We start from the raw sequence: 19097 nt of genomic DNA, 5'->3' as shown, positions 1-19097 counted from the left end.
GGCAGAAGCCCCCGACAGCATAGCTCCTGAGATCACTCAAGCACTCAAACCCCTCCACCACGTTAAGGTGGCGGTTCAAGGAGGGGACAGCCAGAGGTTTTTCCATAAATTGCATCTGCCTGTTCTAAGCGTTGAGATTTGCCTTCATGTTGATGCATGTAAGGCTGCTCATGGCGCTTTTCTCCTTCAGAATCTCAACGGTTGAATTTTTACAAAACGTTAAAGATTTTGTGTTTAGGCGTCACTGGTCTCAGGTGTTAAAGGGTTAATCATTCTTAAGTTTTCTTTGATATTTTTAATGTTTACTTTGATCTTTCTGACAAAATTTTTAACCCTCCCTTTGACATTTTTCAAGTTTCCTTTGATCTTTTGTATGTTTCCTTTATCTTTCCCTTTGATGTTTTTCCTGTTTCCTGTGATCCTTTGTATGTTTCTTTTGATCTTTCCCTTTGATGTTGTTCTTGTTTCCTTTAAACTTTTGAATGTTTCTTTGGACGTTTTTCTTGTTTCTTTTGAACTTTCGTATGTTTCTTAGTATCTTCCCCTTTGATGTTTTTTATGTTTTCTTTGATTCTTTTAAACCTTCCCTTTGACATTTTTCAAGTTTCCTTTGATCTTTTGTATGTGTCTTTACTATCATCCCCCTTTGATGTCTTTCATGTTTCCCTTGATGATTTTCAAGTTGAAATAGATCTAAAAAGACGTTGAGTCCGCAGGACTCATGCCGTTCACAGATGCCGGAGAGTTGCCAGTTGCAGATAGAAAGCTAGGTTTCTTAGAAACTTAGGCCTGTCAGAAAGCTAGGACAGATGATAAAAAATCCACCCATCCATCCATCCATACATACATACATACATATATATTTTTCCATTGATCTTTCAGAAGTTCCTTTTGTTTTACTTTTGATATTTTTCATGTTTCCTTTAATGGATGTTTGGTTGATTTGGCAGTTAAACAATAATGGATCCAATCACAGCATTCAGTGACTCTAAACAAAATTGGGCTCCCAGTTCATGTTCCAAAGTCTTCCTATGGATTGAGTCTCTTCTCAGATGTTAATGGCGTTTTTATGACTTGCTTTGTAAACTGGTTTCACCATCCGCCCTGTAGAAGCTTCCAGCTATGGCATTCAAAACACCTCTCAGAATGATACAGAACCAGGTACCTCTTCTGCCAGGAGAGACCGTCCAACTAACAGGTACTTTCATTTTCTGATATTATCACAAAAGCTATCATGAAGACGCTTCTATTAACATTTGTTCTTGTTTGATGTGCAGTCAAAGACATGGTGTACATATGTCCATTCAGCGGTCTGATTAATGGGACTTTGACCATCACAGACTACAAGCTGTACTTCACCAGTGTGGAGAAGGTGCTGAACTACTTTATACTAAAAGTTAAGTGCTGTCAACTTTTGCTTAAAGGTGTGTTTTTTTCATTCAGGAATCTCCCTTCGTCCTTGACGTAAACTTGGGAGTCATCAGCAGACTGGAAACTATCAGTTTTCCTGATCAGGAAGAGATGACCAAAGGACTGGAACTGGTTTGTAAGGTGCATGAATACACACGTTAGCAAGCAGGACTCCATAAACCACATTTGACCTTGAGTGAACTATTGGAACTAATGCCCAAACCCCCTCTTTTCCATTTTGTGGAGGAAGGGAATACCTTTTTAAGCTAATTGTTGTGTTTCTTGCCTTCTGCATGGACCAGGACATGAGGAGCCCAAGGTTTGCTTTCAAAGTTGAAGAGACCCAACCCAACGTGGTAGAAGTTCTGAACAAATACGCCTTTCCTCTCTCCCACAACCTGGTCAGTCTCACTCAGATTTTTTCTTTCCAAATTAGAAGTTAATGCACCTTCAAACATGTCAAAATAAAGTGAAGTGGATCTCATATACTGTAAATATTTTGTTTTTTGAACCTGTTTTTTTCTGTGTAGTCTTTGTAAATAGGTAAAAACAACAGCATCAGTATCAGTATGATGCTTCTTCTGGCAGGTTCTTCAGGCTGCATTCCAAGATTCTATATTTTTGGCAAGCACATTTTTAAAGTGCTGATCAGGTCTTGTTATTTGATATTCAAGTTCAATTCCATTTAATAACTGGCTTCATTTAGACTTGAATTATTAATGAGTGGTGAAAGCCTGCCAGGGTAGAAAGTAAAACAATAAAAGAGGAAATGTGCCGATTGTTTATTCGATTTAAAACAAGTCAAAAGATACCCTAGCATACTTTATGAAAATTCTTGCTCCTGTTTGTAAAACGTTGAAGACCCACTCTAAGGAAAATTGTGTCTTTCACATTTTTGTGATGACGAAGGACATGTGTCAAAGAAATTAGGCTTGAAATTGTTGTTCTAAATGTTTATTTATTAAAATCGCTGTGAATCGCTGTGATGTACAGTGAGGCAAATAAGTATTTGAAAGTTGTCCTACTTAGAAATCATGGATGGTTTTGACATTTTCATCTTCGGTACATTTCCAATGGGAGAAATCTGGAAATCTCATTGTATGATTTTTTTAATGCTGCAAATACGTATTTGAACACCTGAGAAAATCAATCTTAATATTTGGTACAGTAGTCTTTGTTTGTGATTCCACAGGTCAAAGGGTTCCTGTAGTTTTTCACCAGGTTTGTACACACTGCAGGAGGGATTTTGGTCCACTCCTCCTCACAGATCTTCTCTAGATCAGTCAGGTTTCTGGGCTGTTGCTGAGAAACAGAGTTTGAACTCCCTCCAAAGATTTTCTATTTGGTCTAAGTCTCCAGACCCTTGATCTTCTTCTTTTAGACCCACTCCTTGGTTCTCCTGACTGTGCTTTAAAGTCTACTATGTGCAAGAAAATGACACAGGGGTTTTGATGTTGGCTAAAAACAACAAAATCATATTTAATAGACCACTGGGAATGCTTTGAAAATAGATCAAAACATGATTGTAGTGGGACACTAAGATCCTTATTCCTATTGTATGGTCTCAAAAATGTTTGATCAATGTAAACGTGTCTTTATTAAACTACATACCAACGTGTGTTTTCTCCATCAGCCCCTGTTTGCCTTCCAGTACAAGGAGACCTTTCCAGCAGACGGCTGGAAGGTGTACGACGCTGCAGCAGAGTATCGTCGTCAGGTACATAACATTTATGTCTTTGGATCAAACAGGATCCATGTGACTTTACAAGTGATATCAATGCTTAGTGGGTTTGTAACTTTAATAGGTTTCAAAGCAGAGAAACTTCTTTCCAGTGAACTGCTGTCACTACACTGTTAAGTTGCGCTCCAAAGCAAAGATAAACTCCAGCGTTATCAGGCTCTGTTTGTGTCTCAATTCCCTCCCTACTGAAGTATATCTAGTACCCTGGATTTTAAGAGAAATTCAGACTCCATGCTAACTTCTTTTTTTAAAAAGACAAGTATAACATCAGGCAAACTTATGAGCTTTGAAAGTTGAATTGTCTTTTGCATAAAGTTCCAGTCCATAGGTGCCTAATAATATCTGTTTGGGACAGACAGCGAGTAGACCCCCTGAGATCAGAGAGCACAAGATCCATCAGATCTGCATTGCTGAGCCACACTCAAATATGAAATCTTGTGTATGGTGAAATATTTGTAAGACTGATGGAAGTTACACAGAGTTTTGACATACAGGTGATTCTGTTGTACAGTAGTGCCTTTGTGCCACACTCTGGTCATTAATAGAGTTCGAGTACTGGCTCCTTATGCCAGGGGTCTGCAACCTGAGGCTCTGGAGCCACATGTGGCTCTTGTACCCCTCCATTGTGGCTCTTTGGCTTTAAGGAACATGCTAACAACCTTAATAAATATTAAATTAGTTAGTTGAGTTTAACACATTCTAATATATCCTGCAGGATCTAGAAAATGTCACGTTTGACGATCTTATTTGACACAGAGTATTTTATTTTGAAAGGAACTTGAATTTGCTGTTGTCAAAAGTAAAGACGTTAAAGTTGTTATATATAGAAAAATATCACACTTTTTAAAATACATTTATTGTAAATATGTGAAAGCTACATTTTCTAAAAGAATAGCTAAATGACCACGAAAAAAGGATATTTTCTAAAAAATGAAGTAGGATTTGGTGGCTCTCGCTGGGTTCTGGTTCAGAAACTGGTCCAAATGGCTCTTTTAGTGTTAAAGGTTGCTGACCCCTGCCTTATACTGACCGCACACAAATGCTGCACCCACATGATGTGCAGGTGATACGTAAGTGCCATTTGGATGCCTGTAGGATGTCTACACAAACTGACTACACTGTCAGACCGTGTGCAAGGAGTGTGCTCTTATCACATAAACAGCACTAATGGGCTCCTTGTGCAATAAACAGGATTTGAAGGGTTGAAAAATAGAAAATACTTCATCCTTATCCTTGTGTGGAACTGCCAGATGACTTCCACATGATCCAATGTCGTATTTAGGGTCTGCCAAATGAGAGCTGGACCATCAGCAGGGTGAACAACAGCTACGAGCTGTGTGACACCTACCCGTCTATGCTGGTCATCCCCACCAACATCACAGAGGAAGACCTCAAACGAGTGGCTTCATTCAGAGCCAGGCACCGCGTGCCGGTGAGTCTGGAAGGACAGCGTGAGGAGGATGTTCGAGGCCGTAAGTCTGACCTTCAGGACCCGGTCTGCTGTCTCTGCAGGTCCTGTCCTGGATCCATCCAGAGTCTCAGGCCACCATAGTCCGCTGCAGCCAGCCTTTAGTGGGACCGTCCGACCGCCGCTGCAAAGAAGACGAGCGCCTCCTCCAGGTCATCATGGACGCTAACGCTCAGTCCCACAAGCTCACCATCTTTGATGCCCGACAAAGCAGTGTGGCCATCAGCAACAAGGTGGAGCATCTTCCCTGTTATCCCTCCTGTTGTCACGTTGTCTCATCTCTTCTCTGACCTCCTTCATCTCATCTCCGCTCTGACCTCCTTCATCCCTGCATCCGTCACCAGGCTAAAGACGGAGGGTTTGAAAGTGAAAGTTTCTATGCCAACGCTGAGCTGATCTTCCTGGAGATCCCCAACATCCATGTGATCCGGGACTCTCAGAGGAAGTTGAAGGACATGCTTTATCCCACCATTGATGAAGCCCACTGGCATTCTGCCATCGATCAGACTCACTGGCTGGAGTACATTCGGGTAACACTCGTCACCACAGGAACTTTTAAGAAAACGCTGAACATCAGTCACACTGACCTGCTCCGTTTCCTGGTGTCTGCAGCTGCTATTAGCAGGAGCAGCAAAGGTAGCCCACAAGGTGGAGTCTGGGAAGTCGTCGGTGGTGGTCCACTGCAGTGACGGCTGGGACAGAACCGCCCAAGTTACCTCTCTGTCCATGCTGATGCTGGACGGTTACTATCGCACGCTCAGAGGCTTCCAGGTGAGTCTCACGACAAACCCGATTATTTTCTTAGAGGAACAACATGATATTACCCAGATCGACTCACCTTTGATCTTTTAGGTTCTGCTGGAGAAGGAGTGGATCAGCTTTGGACACAAGTTTTGTGCTGTAAGACATTTGATTTGTTTTAGCAAACTAAGTTTTAGCATTTATGTTTGGATTTTTTACATTTCAAATAACTGAGCAAAATTATGGAAAAATGTTCAAAGATCCTTTTCTGCACAACAGTGTCTAGTGCTTTTTTAGAGTTCTTTTTAGAGTTTTTTAAGTTCTGTTTTTAGGTATGTTTTTGAATAACAGATTCTACAGTAGTGCTGTCATACTCACATTTAAAAGTAAAAAAGATAAAAAGCATGACACCAAAGTCATCATAATAGAATATATCATGTTTAGATTGACTTTTTAACTCCCTTAAATCTGCTAGATCTTAAGTGACCCAGGGTGGATTTTATTTTGAAAGGAACTTTATGTGTGGCAGTCGGAAGGGAGAGAAGTTTGAATTGTTGTACTTAGAAAAATATAACCTCATGTCTGATTTAATTCAGTCAATATTTAAAAAGTTTTTTTCAGATTTAGAGTTCTTCCAATCTGAGTTTTGTCAGGGAGTTTTTTTTGCCGTTTTCTTATTTTTTAAAGGGTAACCAAACACTAAATCTACTTTTTTTCTCTGTTAACCTTTACATATGGGATTTTAAAGGTGGTGTCTCTTGGCCCCTGCCAAATTTTTAACAATTTTAAAATAAACTTGCTTAATTCCTGAAATTATGGTTTAAAACAGTCTTTGTGCTGTCCCCTACAGGTTAAATGAGGTATTATAGTTGAATTTTGTGATTGGTCAACTGGTGAGAGTCCCAGAAGTTTGACGTCATGATGCTCTGAGCTCCAGTATAAAAGTGCCGCTCATCTTTGAACGTACTCGTGAGTTTAAGCTCACCACGTGACCGTTTGAGCTCTCACGGCTACACCGAGAGCAGCGGAGCTTGCTTACTAGATCCAGCCTTTCAGATCATTTTATTTTATTGTTATTAATGGCCCGATGTTATCTTGCGCTCATTTCTAACTTGCTCATTTCTTACTAACAAGTTACGGTTTTAAAGTTTTAAAAATTGGTGTTATGCTAGCTTTTTGGACTATTTTGGCATTTACTAAGATTTTCAGGCTATTTTGGAGTTTAGCTAATATTTCAGCTACATGCTAGCTGTTTCAGCAGCACCAGCATTTTAAGCGGCCAAATTCAGCTTACAACATTCACACTAGCATTATTTCAGGCAATGCTATATATCTAGTTCATAATTATGTTAAATTATGTTATTTGACAGTTTTAAAGTTTTCAAGTTTTAAAGTGTTCAACAGATGTTTATCCTGTTCGCTCTGTGACCTAAGGTGTGTTTAGGATACCCCTACTCTACAGTGAGCTTAGAAAATGAATAATGAAAAAAATGAGCTTAAAAACTCTGAACTTTGTTTTTTCTTTTGGAGTTTCTGTTCTTTGTGCTGTACATCCCCCTGACTGCTACATGTCTGATCTGCTGTGTCATGTTCTGCAGCGAGTAGGTCACGGTGACAAAGACTACGCCAACTCGGAGCGCTCGCCACTCTTCGTCCAGTTTGTGGACTGTGTTTGGCAGATGACTCGTCAGGTAAATCCTCATCCTTTAGGCTTTTTAATCTCTATTTTGACGTTTCACCCTCACATGCCTGTATCTTGTGATGGCCGTGTGCATTCATGTATAGGTAATAGTGTGTTTTCTGTGGTCATAGTTCCCGTCTGCCTTTGAGTTTAACGAGCTGTTCCTCATCACGGTGCTGGATTACCTCTACAGCTGCCTCTTTGGGACATTCCTCTGCAACAGTGAACAGGAGAGAGTCATCCAGGTCTGCACAGATGTTTAACCTCCACAGAGTGAAGAGATGGAAGACAAATGAGAACAGTTTCAAAAGAACGTGATCATTAACCTTTGTGTCTTCTGCAGGAGGTCCAGACCAAGACAGCATCCCTGTGGTCTTACATCAACAGGTAACCTTCACCACACAGGAACGTCTGAGAGCGAAGACTCCTGTTCTGACTATCTGACATCTCATTCCTTTCAGTCAATCCGAGGATTTCACCAACCCCTTTTATGAAAACTACCAGAACCATGTTCTGTATCCACTGGCTTCTTCCAGACACCTGGAGCTTTGGACCAGCTACTACGCCCGCTGGAACCCACACATGAGGCCTCAGGTAGCCGTCAAAAGGGACAGAGGGCTTTGGCTGCAAACTGTCAGAGTCGGTTAGGTTGAGAATTCAGACAAATTGAGTGTTTTGTGATACAAGCACCAGATTTGGCATGGATGTGCCTTAAGACCCTCTCTTTCAGAAAAGCATGAGAAAAAAAAATCCAAAACGGCCACCATTTTTAAAGATGACGGCCATACATACAATTATTACAAAAATATTCTATGTCTATTTGCTCCATTCTAAGAAACGTGGAATGTTAATGCACAAAAAGAGCAATTTAACGGATAGCTGTCCTTGAAATGTCCCCCCCCTTTAAAGTCTCACCACCAATCATTCTAGGAGGTTTGAGCCATGTGTCATCAGTTTGACCAATGAGACGTGGTTAACATCCTCACTTCCTAGTGCTGACATGACTCAGTTTCTCAGTTCTAACAAAAATGTGGCAGCTCAATTTTGTGTTTATCTACTGTTGCTGTTCTCAGACTGTGTAAAAAATGCGTAAAAGAATAAAAGCCGTGAGTCTGTCCAGCATCAGCAACACTTTTGGACTACATCTCCCATGATGCATGCGGTTGAAGTGATGGCGTCTCTCACTGTGCTGCTGTCATGAAACGCAACAAATGCAAACATGGAACTGACAAATTGAATTGTACTTTTGAAAAATTTTAAGGTCAAGTTTAATAAAAGTAAGAAGAAACAGAATTAGCGGCAAACAGATGCACATAAACTAAATGAAAGAGATTTTTTTTAAACAAAAACTTTTTTGTTAAAGTTACATTTTTTTTTTATTTAGACAAATGAAAAACTTGAATGAACATGAATATAAAATTGGTATATTTATGTGTAAAAAGTATCGTAGTGTTAAATAATTGTTGAAAATTTTCAGCTGCTTTGGGATAAACTAAGAAAACATTTCAATAAATAAATCCCAATTAGAAAAAAATATATTTCTTATTTTTTGTCGGGTTACATACAATTACATTGTAATAAACTGGAGGGAAAACAAATACCTGGGTAAAAATTTAATTGAAAACTATCAGCTAGAACTTCAAGGTTTTTGTGCGTCAGTTATTGCAAAAAAATGCATGTGATGCATGAACTGTTGAAAAACTCTGCTGAAAGGCCGTCTGTGGGTCATGTGACCACACCTTCCACCTGACTTTAACAATATTCATGTTAGGTGTTGTTTTAGACATTAATTCTTTAGTTCAGCTTGAACCTTTCTAGTTTCCAGTTCTTGTTTTCATTGCGTGGAGTCCAAACACGCGTGTAACGGCGCCCTCTTGTGTGCTGCAGGTGCCGGTGCATCAGACTCTGAAGGAGCTGCTGATCCTCAGAGCCGAGCTGCAGAGGAAGGTGGAGGAGCTGAGGAGGGAGGTGTCTGCACGCTCGCCGTCCTTTTCGTCTGAACACTCCGCCTCCCCCTCAGGGACGCCGCTGCACAGCGTCGTCTAATGTGCCGACTGCTTACCTCCAGACTGATCTGAACGGATGTTGGACAAGCTCCCTCTGAGTTCCACCTGCACTCTACTGATGTGACTTCTGCATGTTGGGGTGAACAATCCCTGTCTCTGTCAAAGCTGTGTCACTGAAGGATCTCCTCGTTCTCAAAACTAAAAACACCCCTTAAACAGCTCTGTGGAGGTCAGTCTGAGCTTTGCTGCTCTGCATTGATGCACTGCTGAAGTTTATCAGCTGTGAAGATTCAAAATGGATCCAAAAAAGGAACATTTGCTCTTGTCATTCTCCTGATTCTGTTGTTCTCCACTGTCATCCTTGTTGTTGATCATGTTTTCAAGTATTTGAAATGGATCTTTTTTATGAGCCCCCCCCCCTCACTTCTGACATTCCATAAAAATCAAACCAACACCTCAGAGGTCTGTTGTTTATTTGATTGAATTATATGAGTAAGTACACCTGCAGCATTCAGTGTTTGTAAAAGAGAAGGAAGTTCACTATCACACATCAAGCTGTAACATTCAGCATCAAATCAGCACTACCGACAGTCTGTAGAGAAAAGCATGCATCAAAGTGTAGACATGTATCAGAAGAGGAGTGGACTGTGGAACGGTGAGAGGCCTCACGAAGCCTCTTTCACTGAGAACGGACTGCAGACGCAGTTTGGGTTGGAGAGTGAAGGAGCTGGATGTTTGCTGTTGTGGGTTTCCGGTGCATGTGACTCTGACGTGGCACGGTGACGGTCAGGCAGGTTCTCCTGCTGCCTTCTCAAGTCTGTTTCAAACGTGGCGTTAATGGGGATCCGTAAACACAGTGGTGAACGTTAAGGCAGGTCAGGCTTTGGCTGAAATGTTTAACCAACTTTCTGTTCTTGAGCTTGGAAAAAGGAAACAAAAACAGTGACTCAAAGAATCTGATGAATTCTAGTCATGAAAATAGGAAAAATAAATACCAACATATAAAAACATTTCAATTCCAAAAGATTTGTATCTTCAGCATGACTCGCATTTGACATTTTACAACCAGCTTGGATCTTTATGCATTTAAAGATGCAAAAAAAAAAAAAAAAGAAGAAAAGTTGTGACTATGGTGAGTGCCGTATAAAGAAAATTATTTTTTCAACTGTTATTCGAACAAACTATAATTTAGATTTGCAGAAGATTTTGCAGTGAAAAAACATTCAATCTTCATTGTCATAAAGGCCGTTGCTTAGTGCATCACAAACATTCATCTCTACACAGAAGTCAAGTTTCTAGATGATCAGCTTCATCTCCACACTCAAAAGCTCAAACTGTCAAACATTGTAAAAAAAAATTAAATGATGAAAATAACGTTAGTGAAAACATTTGGCTGCCCGTCTGTGTTTGCAGTTATCCTGTAATCACAACAGGAAGTGATTACAGGAAGTTTCCTGTGCATCTGCAGTAAAGCTGCAGAAGACGAGACCTTACAGGATGTGTCAAAGTCAAGGCCCGGGGGCCGGATCCGGCCCTCAGGGTAATTATATACGGCCCTTATTTTGTTATTAGTGGGGTAATGTTATCTTGATCTTATTTCTAACTTGTATAATTTTGACATTTATGGAGAGTAAAATATTGAAAGTTATTTAAGGTTTAAGTTGATTTATTCTGGAATAATATTCCTGCCTTTTCATTATTTATAATTATGTTAAAAAGTTTTAAAAACTGGCACTCTGCAAGCTATTTTGGCATTCGCTAAGATTTTTTTAAGCTATTTTGGAGTTAAGCTAATATTTAAGCTACATGCTAGCTGGTTTGGCTAGTTTAGGATTTTCTTTTTATGTTTTTATTAAGCTGTTTTTCTGGAGTTAGGCAAATATTTACATGCTAGCTTTTTTTTTGGCAAATTTAAACTTTTTTTTTTTTTTTTAGGATATTTTGAAGATTAGCTATTTTTTCAGCTACATGCTAGCTATTTTGGCTAACCTAAGTCTTTTTTGTTTGTTTTTAGGCTAATTTTTCATTTAGCTAATATTTTAGCTGGCTATCAGCTTGAGCATTTTCAGCTTCAGCGTTTTTAGTTATCAATTTCAGCATCTACAGCGGCCAAATTCAGCTTACAGCATTCACACTAGGATTATCACAGGTAATGTTATATATCTAGTTCATAATTTTGTTAAAAAGTTACAGTTTTAAAAAAGGTGTTTTAGAGTTCAATAAATGTTTATTCTGTTTGTGTTTTGGATTTTGGCCCCTCATGCGATTGAGTTGGACACCCCTGCCTTAAAGGTAACCAAACCCTAAATCAACTTTTTTTGCCTTTTGACCTCTATAAATGGAACTTTAAAGAGCTGTCTGTTGGTCATTGCCAAATTTTGAATAAATTAAAAACGTATTTAATTCTTAAAAATAAAGTCAAAAACCCTCTGTGTGCTGCCCCCTACAGGTTGAATCAATGTATTACAGTTTAATTTTGTGATTGGTCAAACCGTTTGTCCCACGTCATGATCTGCAGCTCCAGTAATGATAATAACAGTCCTGTTCTCCAGCTCCGCCCCTCTGACTGGATTTTCACATTTCAGAAGTGGGCGGAGTCAGCCTCCAACTTCCTGTTTGGTTACCCTTTAAGTTCACTCAAATTGTGTTTTGAACCATAAAAAGAGCCACAAACTTTCACTAAATTCCATGATTTCTGGGCTAAACTCCTTAGTAAATATGTGGACGTTGAAGATGATTTATCGCAGAACTTATTGATCATTTCCACCAAAAAAAACTTTTTGTAATCTGATTACAAACCTTTAACAAAAACAAAATAGGAGACAGCTTTCTGTTTCATCTTAAGGCCTTCAGGGACATTCTCCTTCAGCAGCAGGAGGCACCTGTTCAGGTGCGGCTACACTTTTATATAAAATCGCAGCATGAGGCCGAAGCTTGAGTCACTCCAACGGCAAACAGTCCACAACCAACCTCTCACCTGGAAACCGCAACTCTCCACGACTCGTCAGCAAAACGCTGGCTACAAACGACTGGCGCTTCAGGAAATATGCACAAACTAACACCTAGACTGAAATATGTTTTTCTTCAACACTTCTACTGGTACGAACACACAGCTGCTCACAGCAGCAGGACTATCTCTTCATTTCAAAACAAAAACCAGGAGACTTCACTCTGCATTTATGCTAGAAAAGACGGAATCGCGCAAATCAAAAAAGGCCACATGGTGCTTCACCTTTCTATCACATTTCATCGCCTTTCTTTTTTTTAAAATTCACTCACAATAACTCAAACATCACATTTTGTCGGGTTCATTTTTCCAGTTTCAGGTTAAACGATGTGGAACTACACACTTCAGCTGAATACTTTGCTTGCTACGAGAATGGTAGAGAATTACAAGTCATTTAGCTTTGCAGAATGCTCCATGAAGAGAGTCAAAGTCACAAAGTTCAGTACAAAATACCCTTTAAAAGACAAAAACACGGTAGTAGAATATATTGAATCACAGGAGAACAAACAGTCAAACAGTAGTCGTTATGTGGCAAAACTACGGTGGCCCGGAAGTGCATCGCAACACAAAAACGTATTAAAGATCACAATGATCATTAAAAAAGCAAAATAATAAAAATAAATTAAATTTAGAAATAGAAACGTAGTTCAGAAAATAAAAATGAAACATTTCAGAAAAGTAATTTCCAGAAATCAAAATAAAATAAGAACCCAGAAAAGGAACATTTGTTCACCTTTTCATTTGGTATTTTTTTAAAAATATATATTTTTAAGCTTCTGATCACAGCAGCTTAATAAGTTTAATAATTAAACTCTTTACTACAGTTCAGTTCAAACTTCCGACTGCTTTCCCTCTTCTTCAACACTCAAACGTCCAATCCGGGATATCCCATAATACACACATTTACTGGTTTATCGTTTAGTTTTTAATTTGGATTTCTATATTTTTTTTCAAATTGTTTTTTTATATTTATGTTTCTGAATTTTGTTTTGATTTCTAAACTGTAATTGTTTTGCTTTTTTAATTGTTCTTGTGATTTTGCATTCAGTGATTTGGACTTCAGGGCCACCGTACAAATAGCAACCTTTCTTATACCTTTTCAAAAAGTTTTAACCTGAAACCTGTTTTTTTTTTTTTTTTCTCTTATTTTCAAGTTTTTTTTTGGCATTTTTTCTTCAAAGTTTTATTAATTTTTAACTCACTTTTTCTTTTTGTCTTCTTTTCTTTTACTATTTTGAACTACATGCACTACAGTTGAAAAGTAATCAAGTTTGACTCCTACATCTCAGCTTCTAAAGCAAACTTCATCAAAAAACTCAGTTAAACCAGTTTCTTTTCTTTTCCAGGACCTCTGAGGCGTCAAACTCCAGGCCTCGAGGCCTGGAGTCCGTCACCCTGAATTACACACAAGCTCCTCATGATGTGGTTTTGGGACATTTTTCCTCTAATATCAAAATGAAACCAGAAACAGAGAAACGTTTATATATTTTAGCAGCATTTTTCTTTCTTTTGTACCTTTTATTCAGAATTTTTCCAGCAAAAATGAGTGACCAGCTGTCAAACGGGCCTTAAAAGACGACTTCAGTTGGATATTAAGCGACCCAGGTCACATAGGAGTCTCTCACCGCCTCATTTCACAGCTGATATGATGTGAAGGCTTTCTGTCTGATCTCATCAGACAGGCACATTTAGGAATGTCCAGATGCAGCTTTGTCTTTACCTTGATATATATATAAAGTTCAATGTAAACCAATGTAGCCAGATTTCAGAAATGTGTGATCTTGTGGACTTAAAACTACATTTTGGGGAAATATTGCACTTGAGGTACAGTAGTGTGCAATAAGTAAAAAAAAAATGATGAAAAATGCTCACAGCAAAAGTTTTTTTTACACATGTTGCCAATAATTCTCTCAGGAAACCTCTGAAAACTTCACTCTGATCACCTTTTGATCTATTTTTAAAGTGTTCTCAGAAATCTTTTAATTACGATGATGTTCTTTTTAGCCAAAATCAACACATTTCTAGGATTTAGTTTCTGTAATGTCCTCTATCATCAGAAAAATCCACACAAAACATGTTAAAAATACTAAAAACATCAGTTTCATCACAATGGATCTTTAAGTTAGGCCTGGGTAAAAATTTTAATTTCCAAAAATGATTCGATTCACAAAAGCCTGAATCAATTCGATTCTGATTTTTTTCAATTCTTTCAATTCTTCAATTTAGAGTTTACACATTTAGACACATTTGTTTAGAAATACATCTATTCTATGTTTTGAATATATTTATATTAATCTGATCCAGTTCACATACTGTAAATGTATCAGTGAAATAATAATATTGTTAATATCATCCAGTGTTACATGGATTCTCTAAAGGAGAAGTTCTAACTAAAATGTTCAGATCATTAACATTGTAAACATTGTTCTGCTTCTCCTGGAGGACGTTTCTGTTTGACCACTAGGTGGCGATTATTATTCCAGAAGAAGAAGAAAGTATGAGGGAAAACAATCTTTTTAACCACAAATAGTTACTTTAAAAAACATTTCCTTAAAAGAGTTTTGGCGTTAGCATTAGCCGTCCTATGGGAAATTTCTTTAAGTGTTAGCATCAAGGTAGGGGACTTTAGCTTTACATCCGAAAACAGTTGATACTTTATGAATCGATTATTGATCTATTAAGCTTAAATCGATTAATAGATTTTATTAACCCAGCCCTACTTTAACTAAAGCAACAAAGCTGACAAAACTAAAAGTTTTTTTGGTTTCATTTCTGTTACAGTGGAAAAATGTCCCATTCATATGACATTTCATTTGTCTATTACTAAAACTCAACAATCAGATTGCTTATCTTTTGTTTTTTACATACAAAAACACACAAGTCATAAGTATTGTCCTACATTTGGCTATGAACAAAATAAGCCATCTATTAGTGACTAGCATAAGTGGTGATGCGTTCAGGACCTTCTTTTTTACAGATGACTTCTCTCTGTGGATCCTCCACTTCTTATTATCAACCTCCAACTGTCTCTATTTCTGTAGGCTCCAGGTTACAGATGAGGCACAGAAGTGCCGTTCCAAAGAGCACCAGGTTGGATGTAGTGGAGCTGGCAGACAGAGTTAATGGTGAAAGGTTTAGGACAAAAACTAAAGCTGGGTTCCTTTTTCTGTGTTTCTTGTGGTGTTTTCTTCCTTTTTTTCAAGTTTTAGTTCAAGAAGCATTAAGGCAGATACATACAGTTCTGACAAAGTGAACACAGTTCAGGTGTCTCTGCCTCCAGAGTCATTTAAGAAAAATCACCTCAATTAATTTGATAAAACAGGAGGAAAACCTTCAAGTTCCTGTCCTTGCACTTGAGGTGACAAACATATTCTTGTTTTTAAATCTGGTCTAATTAAGTTAGAATATCTGCAGCAGGGTTCTTTCATTTTTCCAGGTTCATCAAACTGAGAAATACTGCATCTGCATTTTTACTGCTTCAATTGTGACATTTTTAACCCATCTTGAGATCTCTACGTTAAAATTTGACTAAGAACAATATTTACAGAAGTGCAAAAAAAAAGCTTGGAGCAAATTTGAACAGTGAAAAAAGTCAGCGGCACGAAGCACAACTGTGACGGCTTGATATACTGCTGAACACATTCATCGGAAGGACTACAAATCCCAGCCTCTACAGGACAAAGCTGCAGGGTTACAATGTCTTTTTGCAGGTGCTGATGTGTGTGTGTGTGTGTGTCTGTGGGCGGGTCGGTGGGTGTGCACGTAGGTGGGCGACCTTTGTTTGTGCTACACAGTACTTCCTCCAGACGGCTGCTCCAGCACAGTCTAAGCTGCACAAAACAGAAGACAGAACCAAACTGGGCTGTAATCCTGCAAACGTCAGTAAAGACATACTTCTGAGGGTCTTTTTAAATAAACTAGTTTCTGTGAAAGTTAAACTTTTATGGATATTTTTAATTGTAATAAACTCATTTTTTAGCTAGAAAATCGTATCTTGGCTCCCCTAAATTACCATAAAAGTCAATTTTTGTTCCATAGTTTGGAATATATATGTATTGAATAAAAAAAATAGGCTTATACATTTGTAATTTTCCACACCTACGCTAGAGGGCGCTGTAGGTGTGTGTATCAGTATTTACTACTAAGAAGAAGAAGAAGAAGCGTCGTCCAAAACAAACACGGAGGGGAATCTGATTGTTCTCCTCCAGGGGGGCGTTTCAAGAAGCAGGTTTTGTTGAAACTCTGAGTTTGTGAACTCTGAGTTAAGGAAAAGTTTGAGTTTTTGAGGTTTATGAGGTAAACTTAAACCTGTGAAAGTGGGTGAAACCAAACCCGTTTCACGAAGCGGGTTAAGCTGAACTCAGAATCAATCACTACAGCAACTGACTCTGTGAACATAACCTGGCTTGGGGCAGGTTTTCCTTAGGAAACTCAGAGTTCTCTGCGGTCTCCGCCCCTTCTTAAACTGAAGGAAACATTCAGTTTTATTATGCAAAGAAAATTTTCAGTGAATATTATTTAATTCTTGAGAATTAAAATTGAATACGTACTTATTTTAACATATTACAGGCAGGGATATGTGTGTGGGGGGGCGGTTACAAAAAATGGTCATTCATGCAATTATGGAGATTATTGGTTAAATTATTGACAGATCAAAAACCATTCCTTACTTAAAAAGTGACAAAATGACCTTCCTGACATTATTTAGTTCTTATCCTGAACTGAAACGATTCAAATGTAGACATACGCATTAACTCTGCAGATATTTTTCTCTCTGTTTTACTGCTGCAGATGTGTTGATCTTTTGATGAAAATGTGATCGTAGTCGCATATGCTTGAAGGAACTCATCAATTTCTGTCACTGTGAAGTATGATGTCCTAAAGTTGTCTGTTCCCGTTGCGTTGGTGAATCATAATCTCTTTGCTCCGTTAAGACATTAACGCAACGTGATTCTGAGTCCAACAACTCAGAGTTGATTGAATTACCTTTTTTCTGAAACCGAAAACTCTGAGTTTGTGAACTCTGAGTCAGTCGATTCTGAGTGCAGGTTCGAACTCTGAATTTGTTAAACCTGCTTCTTGAAACAGGCCCCTGAACTTTAGGAAATTTTTCTTATTTGCTTTGAAACATGATCATTCTTGTTTTTATTTTTCTAGGAAGATCTTGGCCTGGTAACAGAGGTCTAAACCTTCTTGGTTTAGTAACAATCCTTCCATCTTTGGGTTACTGTGAAGCTCGTGAAAGCTACGTACCTTGAGGTTCTGTTGCCACCACACCTTCAGGACTCTCATTTTTGTTCATTTCGGCGTTCAAGCTCTCTGTCAAAAAAGAGAAACACAACACCTAGAATCAGGAATGATCACCAAACCATGGGTTTGGAGAAACTCTCAATAATTGAGGAGAGTGTCTCAACCTCTTTCCTCTTTCTGACTTGGACTAAGACGTGAAACTCATCCCTTCTAAATGATCCACAGGAATAAACACAAGCAGTTTTATCTAAAATAAACTCACACATCCTGTTATCAGAGGTGATTCAGATGATTTCTGAAGCTCTAGCCACCCCCACCCCCCAAACACTTCAGGAAGGCCTTACGCTGAATACTGAAACAGAACTTCTTCTTCTGGTAGGAGATGTAGCTGGTGACCGCTCCCACCAGCGCCATGGCGACCGCACTCACAATCCCAGCGATGGTCCCCACCTCTGCTGTGGTCTCTGTCAACATCAACACATAAAGTCGTCACGCTAAGTCTTCCACGAGAACGGGTGGAGGCCGAAAACCCACCGTTTGTGTCGTCGGACGAGTTGATCTGGCTGCTGCCACCAGCGGATCCTGCAGTCAGGAGAATAAACTCAGATCTCTGCGTCAGACGTCTGTTCTAGAACACGACTGCTCTTCCAGTCCAGGACTTTACAGTTACAGATGAAATTGGGACAGAAATATAGACGGCAGAATATTGCTAGACCAAATATCAGAGGCTTTAATAACAAATTGATGCCACTGGTAGATTGTTATTCTACAGTTACTTCAACCCACAAGTTACCTTTGCCTTTGTCGGGTTTGTAAGAGCCATCGTTACCCACGTTCACCAGATCCTGGTCAGAAAATGTACCTAAGAGGCAATAGACAGTCAGTGCACTGAGCGAGACAGAGATCACTCCTGAGACACGCCCACCCACCTCCTTGCCCCTTGTTGTTTTCCCCGGGTACGGGCTTCAAGGCGTCAGCCAGGTCAAAGCCACCATCCTCTGTAAAGGTCAAACAAAGATCAGGACCAAAACCGTGATTACTGATGCAAACTAATCAGACTGGTTCGTTTTAAAAGAGTTATTTATAAAGAAATCCAGACTCAACAAGTCAATTCTGAGAACAGTTTAAACTGAAGCAAAGCTGCTATCAACCTGGAGGATCCAGTTAGTCGCTATCGGATTGAGGTGGGCGGAGTTAACTCCAGTCGATGTCCGTCACACTTCGGGTTTCATTTTTGTCGTTCATACAATCAGTCAAGTGAGTTTGTGTCTCTCAGGCCCAGCTAGCGGCTCTCACCTGGCTTAGTCCTGGGTTTGGATGGCTGCCTGGTGCTTTTGGGGGCCTTTGGTGTCACACTGGCTGGTGCTTTGGTGGTGATGGAGACACCCCCCACCTTCAACAGGTCTTCTATTGAAAGTCCTGCAGAGGTCAAAGAACAGGATCCCTCACTTAGAGATGAAACCTGTGAAATCTGAAAACTTCTATTTCAAATCTGTTTTATTTTAAAACACAAAAAATAATTCTAAAAACTCGTTAGGATATTAAACCCAGAGTACAATATTTCCCACACTTTAAGTCGCAGCAACAAAAAAATGCATAATTAAGAAAAAAATAACGACGATTCATGATGGCGCTTTCAGCGGTACTTCCATGTCTCTGTGACCCAGTTTGATGACTTGCTATATGAAAGTATTTGTGACTCATAATTGTCTGATTGCTGAAAGCAATCAGAGTATGTTGTTGTAATTCTTTATTATATTTTATTCCGCCTTCTTCTTCTTATTGTCTGATTG

General features: G+C 39.0%; 2 protein-coding genes across 4 annotated transcripts in view; one reads left to right on the top strand and one right to left on the bottom strand.

Annotated features, from left to right (window-relative positions):
• The window catches only part of mtmr1a (myotubularin related protein 1a), a 19517-nt gene extending 9355 nt beyond the window's left edge, over positions 1-10162 (top strand). For all 3 annotated transcript variants that reach the window (XM_024288161.2, XM_024288160.2, XM_024288162.2), the window contains 15 exons: positions 1111-1198; positions 1278-1372; positions 1444-1551; positions 1713-1811; positions 3044-3127; positions 4434-4583; positions 4664-4852; positions 4964-5149; positions 5232-5390; positions 5472-5519; positions 6959-7051; positions 7173-7286; positions 7385-7428; positions 7503-7635; positions 8929-10162. In XM_024288161.2, coding sequence (XP_024143929.1) covers positions 1111-1198; positions 1278-1372; positions 1444-1551; positions 1713-1811; positions 3044-3127; positions 4434-4583; positions 4664-4852; positions 4964-5149; positions 5232-5390; positions 5472-5519; positions 6959-7051; positions 7173-7286; positions 7385-7428; positions 7503-7635; positions 8929-9087 — 1749 coding nt within the window. In that variant the 3' untranslated portion in view covers positions 9088-10162. The remainder of the gene's footprint in view (positions 1-1110; positions 1199-1277; positions 1373-1443; positions 1552-1712; positions 1812-3043; positions 3128-4433; positions 4584-4663; positions 4853-4963; positions 5150-5231; positions 5391-5471; positions 5520-6958; positions 7052-7172; positions 7287-7384; positions 7429-7502; positions 7636-8928) is intronic.
• A 4363-nt stretch (positions 10163-14525) lies between these two features.
• cd99l2 (CD99 molecule-like 2) overlaps positions 14526-19097 on the bottom strand; it is a 13131-nt gene continuing 8559 nt past the window's right edge. Inside the window, exons 4-10 of the mRNA XM_024288164.2 lie at positions 18601-18723; positions 18234-18302; positions 18098-18166; positions 17839-17886; positions 17649-17768; positions 17308-17373; positions 14526-15884 (exon numbers count right to left, since the gene is read on the bottom strand). Of these exons, the coding sequence (XP_024143932.1) occupies positions 15880-15884; positions 17308-17373; positions 17649-17768; positions 17839-17886; positions 18098-18166; positions 18234-18302; positions 18601-18723 (500 nt within the window). The 3' untranslated portion in view covers positions 14526-15879. The remainder of the gene's footprint in view (positions 15885-17307; positions 17374-17648; positions 17769-17838; positions 17887-18097; positions 18167-18233; positions 18303-18600; positions 18724-19097) is intronic.

Source organism: Oryzias melastigma, linkage group LG18 (assembly GCF_002922805.2).
Source record: "Oryzias melastigma strain HK-1 linkage group LG18, ASM292280v2, whole genome shotgun sequence".
In the NCBI taxonomy this organism is placed as follows: domain Eukaryota; kingdom Metazoa; phylum Chordata; class Actinopteri; order Beloniformes; family Adrianichthyidae; genus Oryzias; species Oryzias melastigma.
This window is presented reverse-complemented; position numbering and strand designations above follow the sequence as displayed.